This window comes from Cryptomeria japonica, chromosome 9 (genome assembly GCF_030272615.1).
Source record: "Cryptomeria japonica chromosome 9, Sugi_1.0, whole genome shotgun sequence".
NCBI lineage: Eukaryota > Viridiplantae > Streptophyta > Pinopsida > Cupressales > Cupressaceae > Cryptomeria > Cryptomeria japonica.
In genome coordinates this window covers 421,381,246-421,387,490 of record NC_081413.1, presented here as the reverse complement: position 1 = coordinate 421,387,490, position 6,245 = coordinate 421,381,246, and the positions used below count along the sequence as shown (strand labels likewise).

Genomic DNA, 6,245 nt, shown 5'->3' with positions numbered 1-6,245 from the left:
AAGGACGGTCATGCTACCTTTTTTGCCAATGACGTTAAGAATGGATATTTCTGGAGGTTGCATTTGGATAATATTCATGATTTCAATCAAACTTTCAACAGAATTAGAAAAGAGGTTAAAAGAAGACCTCGCAATGCTACTAATGAGTCGGTTTACATGCTGAAACAAATTCAAGATCAGAAAAGCATGGTGTGGATGGATGGTGCTATGGGTTGGCTGGCTTGGGTGGACACCTGGGATGATGTGCTTTAATAGTTGTCATAATTTAAGTTATATATGTTGCTGGTTCATTGTAAATACTCTTTTTAGATGGTGTGAGGCTTAGCCTCTGTTCTCTGATACTCTGCGATCTCTTGTATTTTTGATCTCCTTATTCTTAATATAAAAAAAATATTTATATGGAATCAAAATAGTTATTTGTAAATTAATTAATGCACTTTTAATTATTATATGAATGTAGAAGCATTTTAATAAGAAGATTTTAAAACTCTTTGGGAGGATAAATCCTTGGGGGAAATAAAATGATATATGTAGGGTCAAGTTGGCCTCCTTTTAAATTTTAAATAATAAGGTATTTTAATTTATGGAAATTTTATTTAATAGGTTTATTTAATCTAAGAGCTAGGGCAAATTAATTTAGACCCTAGACAAATAAAGGACTACATGAGAATTATTAATATTCCCTATCAATTAATGTTGAAATTATTTGCTAAGTGAGTTTAATTATTTATTAATGGAAGATAATATTAATTTGGTTGAAGAATTATAACCCCGCTTTTAACTTAGATGGTTTTTTGCCAAATTGGTGTAGTTATTGAAATCACTCAAAACATAGTTAAGACTAAACTAGTTTTGCATTATTCTAATTAGGTTAGTTGTATTAGGTTAAGTATTTTAAAAAAAATATATATTCTGTTTGTGCCCAAAAGTTTGGGCATGACAGTTTGTTAGTTAGGTTTGTTGCCTTCTCTGGAAGCCTCTTTCCATTTTCCAGTAATTCTGGTTGTTGCTTGTTCTTTCTGGAAGGCTCCACTATGGATATTCATTTCTATTTCCTTTATGCCTTATGTTCCATTGGGGACCTAGTAAAGGCTATGTTATTCTCCTCCATTATTGTCCAACATTACAATTGTCCATGTCCTTTTGACTTGCATTTGGCACATAAAATCATTTAATCTTCCCTCTCTACCTTTTGCCTCCATATTCCCCAATCAATATGAATTTTGATTTCTTGTGGTAAGGGAGGGAAACACATATGATTTAGGCATATCCTGATGTAAGTCCCAAAACTCCTATCCTCCAATTTTCTGTCTACCTGAATGAAAGGCCCAATTATTTGTCCTATGTCAGCCAAGATGCCCTCCTCCTAGTATTCAGTAGGTAGATTATATAGGCGAATCCATATGGTCCCACCTCAACCTCTTGCTTCCATGGGTAAAAGTTTGGGCTCCATTCCTTCATGTAGATCTTGGTGCCATCCATGAGATAGGGGTCGCGATTCATCACAATCCATCTATCTTGATCAGATGAGAATTCAATTAGGAAGTAGCCATTAGGAAGAGAGTGAAGGGCAAGATTCTTCCCCCAATTTCAATCACACCAAATCCACAATTTCCTAAAGGCCATCCATCCTCCTCCCCACTTAATGAACATCCTTACTCTCAATATTTCTATCAGTCCATTAAATTTATGTCTAGAAAAATACATGTGACTTTGAAAGGGGGTTTGTTAAGGCCTCATGACATAGCTTGTAGATTTCTTGACTTTGGAGGAGCATCTCCTTAAAGATGTAGCTTCCCTTTTCCTTTCCACCACCTTCTTGTATGGTTTCCCTCCATCTGTCACCAAATAGGTTGCTCCATGGATCACCAATTCTTTGACCTATTAGCCGTACTTCTCCTATCTTTCCAAAATTGACCATACCCTTGATTAGTTGGTCCCTCTTGATTGATATCAATTGTCTCTCACTAGTATTGTCCTTGATTTGAATGAACATTTTCTCATTCTTTTCTTCATCTATGCAAGCTTGCTTCCAAAAGTACCAGCTCGCTCCCCATTGTTACTATTTTGCTCCTCTCTACCTGTCTAATTGCCTCTTAATTTAAAATTTTCCTAGATGGCATTAGATTTCTTTGGCCACCCTCTCCTTTTGTATGGATCCATGTGAACATGCCTTTTCCCTGGCAGGATCTGTTTGCCTTGGTTAGGAATCCTAGTCGTGGTCTTGGTTGTCTGAGTCATTCCATCTCCGTATTTTTCGTAGCCCTAATCTCCTCCATTGGGATTTTTTTAACTACATCATCCCCATAGCTACCAAATCATGGAGAATCCCGTCATTGGTCTTAGTGACCTTGGTTTTCAATTTGATTTTGCTCTCTCTTGTCAAAGTTTTCATCGCTTAACACCTACTCCACCCCGCTCCCTATGAAACTACTCCACCCTACAAAACTGCTCCTTGCATGCTATCGAGACCAACATCTATAATTAATGCAAACCTATAGTGAAATAATTTTATTAGTAGACTATTTTCATGTGGGAATCTCATCCCTCCTCAACAACCTAACCTCTCGAATGGTGCTCTCACTAACATTTCAAACTTTTGGTGTAGTGGCAATTGGTTTATGTTAACAAAATAAATGAATCTGCTAGGGAGGGTTGGACTCCCGCAAGTGACAACTTACTCACCTCATGGTTGCCTGTGTCCAATATGGACCTCTCATCTCAAGGGGCTAAAGTGTTGTTGTGTGGGACCCTCAACCGTCCTCCATAACCTAACCTCTCTGGTGGTGCTCCCACTAATAGATCAAACTTCCAATGGTGCTCTCACTAACAATTCAAACTTCCAGTGGTGATCTCACTAATAGTTCAAACATTTGAATTTGAACTATTAATGAGAGTACCATTGGAGAGGTTAGGGTGTTGAGGAGGGTTGAGGGTCCCACGTGATAATAGTTTAGCCCCTCGAGCCGAGAGGTTCGTACTAGACACAATTGACCACGAGGTGAGTAAGTTGTCGCTAGCAGGAGCTGAACCCTCCCCAACAGAGTCACCAATTTTGTTAACACAAACCAACTACCACTGCACCAAAAGTTCAAACTATTAGTGAGAGAACCACTAGAGAGGTTAAGGTGTCGAGGAGGTTTGAGGGTCCCACTCAATAATATAGACCAATATCCTTAAGTGAGTTTATTAGTAGATTAAATACTACTTAACAAGATTAATCAATATTTTTCAATTTGTAAAGCTTTAAGATTTTATTCTCAAATCACTTTCTTAATTCATAGCAACCTTTTTTTGAGTGTATCTCTTATAATCATTATGTAGTTGTGAACATTTCAAAACCATGCCCTTTTCCTCTTATGTTGTGTGCCTAATTCTACTAGATTATCCTTTATGTAATAACAAGTCTATAAACAACATATTCTTTCAAGATAAATTTGGATAATGAACTTATCATAGCTTTTTTCAATTGTAGCTCATTCCCAAGAACTAATTTTTATCTTTAGGTCATCCATTTAAACCCTACTTTATAAACATGGGCCACTTTCACATGCATGGATATGAACCTTAACTTCAAAAGTTCAAACTTAGAATTGAATCTTACCTTTTTAATTAACCATTATGAGCCAACCGAACATTAATTTCTGAGAATTTGTGATATATTGTCTTTAAGAACATTCCTTGTCCATTTAAAGTTCTATGAAGAAATAAATGCAAGAAGATCCTAGAAAAGAGAGCATTATCATAGCAACATCTTAGAACATCTTAATTATGTTATTTGTTTGTTTCATAATCATAGGCATACTAAATTATTCTTTTGTTGTCCAAACTAATATATATATACCTTTGTTAATTCACTTTGTATAAGGGCTTGATTAGAGTAAACAAAATCCTTTCCTAGCAAGTTCCCAGATAGTTTATCTCAATAATACCCCACTTTAGACATAGGTATAGCAAGCCAAGGCAAATCAAGTCAAAAATCATAAATTTTCTTCTAGTTCACTTCCATGAGTTCATTTTATTTCTACATATTAGATGCTCTTCTATAGATAGATGTGCAATTTATTTTCATAGGATATATTTAAATCAAAGTGAAATAGAGTCATTTTATAAATTTTGAGGCATCCATCTAACAAAGTTATATTTTTCTACACATTAGGAAATCAATTCCTATAATCTTTAGCAATATATTATTCCTCCATAAACGTTTTGAGCTAAGTATTACATTTAATTTTTTATTCTATAAATTGAATTACACTTTATTGTTGTAGTTCTTAATCTAAAATCTTGGTATAGATGGAAGCAATAGGTTGAGTGCATTGATTGGGGGTAAGAAAAGTGGCCATATTAGAAATGATCATAATAATGCAATCATGTTATACCGAATGCACACAAATTATGACATTACCATATTTTTTGCCCATACATATTTTACTATTGCTTCTTAATTACATACAATCATAAAGTCTTAACTAATGTAAATTTCTAATTATGAATGTAATATGAAAACTTTAATTAATGTTGTGAACATATGAACTATCACAATTTCAGTAAAAAATTCCTGAATCAGAACAGCCTCGTAAATAGTAGAAGGCATACAAGCTCTCCCTTCTACACAATCTTAGAATCAAAGGCATTGAAGCTTTTAAAAACAACAAAGGCCACGCAGATCAAACATTCATTACACTTTGAACATCATTTTCTAAGCTCGAAGTGTGTTTTCCTTTAGAGGCTCAGCAGTGGTAGTGGCAACATGTTTCTCTCCACTAAAAAAGTAATTTCCAGCAAAGAATCCAATATGGATGACCATCATGTAAAACAATTTTGTTGCAGATAGAATGATGATGAAGGCTTCCAAAGCGACCTGTACAGACAATATATCATGATACATTAAAAAAACCATAATATTTCTGCTTTGAATACTTATAGAGGGAAGGGCTTGTCAATCAAGTAGGTTTGCAATGTATAAAAAGTAAATGTTATGGAAAGATATTAAAACATACATAAAAAATACTAACTAATTCATACCAGATTTGGGCTTCTGCTATGTAAATGGATCTCCTTGCATGCCAACCTGCAGGTTTTGTAACATGCTTATCAGCATAAAAAAAAAAGTCCACTTTTGCTAACAAGTATTGTTGGAAGCTCTATTGAAATAGATCCAGGACAAATCTCTTTGTAAGTCTAAGAGATCTTATTAAAGATCATTTTAAAATTTTCAAACATCTGATTTTACTTTTAAAAATTTGTAAACTTATTAATTAATAATCCATTCCCTATTTAAATCAAATATGTTCTATAATTACCCCATGGCAAGAAGAGTAAGAGCCCAAGCTGTGATGGCGGATGAAGCAGTTGAAGCCAAGCTCTCTGCTGTCCACACTCTTAGATGATGTAGCCCTGAAAGACATGAAGCTGCTCCTACAACTCCAGCTATCAGAGAAAAGATGACCATAAAACCAGTGGCTTCATTCCCTATGGGGAAAAGCAATGGTGAAAATGAGAAGCCCACTGGTATGCTATTTTTGGGTCCTGCCCAAAAGAAACATAAACAGAACCATATACAATCAATCAGAATTCAGATTACATACTACTAACAATTAAAAAAAAACTATAAGAAATATCTTACCTGTAACAAAATGATGGTCAATGGCCTTATTGAGTGCCCAACCAGCAATGCCAGCAACAGTCACATACATGCAGAAATTCAGAAGTACCAAAAATCCAGCCAAAGACTTCACTATTCCCACACCCATTTTAACAAACCTTCAATATAATTCAGAAAGCTCCAAATGGTTTAAACTGCTCGATACTCCTAAGAAATTGGTTGAAGCTGTATAATAAACAAACTAAACAATTCCTTTGAGTGCAATGGAGAGGATGGGAAAGGGTATTTAAAGAAGGCAGTGCAAAGGAGAGTGTGGTAAACTGTATTATTCCCTTTCTTAGCGACTAGTCTACCCACAGGCTGGCTATGACCCACTTTGACAAGGAAATAATATATTTTTTTGTGCCGCCAAAAAACGGCTAACTTTTGTATTCATTGATAGTGGAAACACAACTGTTTATCGTTGGTCTTTTTATTGAAGACAGTTTTTTGAATGGTTTAAGGAGGGAGTGATCTGTCATCATAATTGAATCCAACGGGTAGGTGAGTTTCCTGTGGGCCCTAAATCAAAAGCACTACCCGAATATTTTCTTAAAGATTTTTCCCAACAGTCTATCGCGCGGTACTCTGTAATAGT

General features: G+C 35.1%; 1 protein-coding gene across 1 annotated transcript; it reads right to left on the bottom strand.

Annotated features, from left to right (window-relative positions):
- Positions 1–4,376: 4,376 nt before the first annotated feature.
- On the bottom strand, positions 4,377–5,874 carry LOC131073442 (membrane protein PM19L). The gene is made up of 4 exons (XM_058009881.2): positions 5,630–5,874; positions 5,307–5,532; positions 5,029–5,074; positions 4,377–4,864 (listed from the first exon to the last, which is right to left on the bottom strand). The coding sequence occupies exons 1-4, from the start codon at positions 5,754–5,756 to the stop codon at positions 4,703–4,705; spliced, it is 561 nt and encodes a 186-aa protein (XP_057865864.2). The 5' UTR covers positions 5,757–5,874; the 3' UTR covers positions 4,377–4,702.
- Positions 5,875–6,245: the final 371 nt, after the last annotated feature.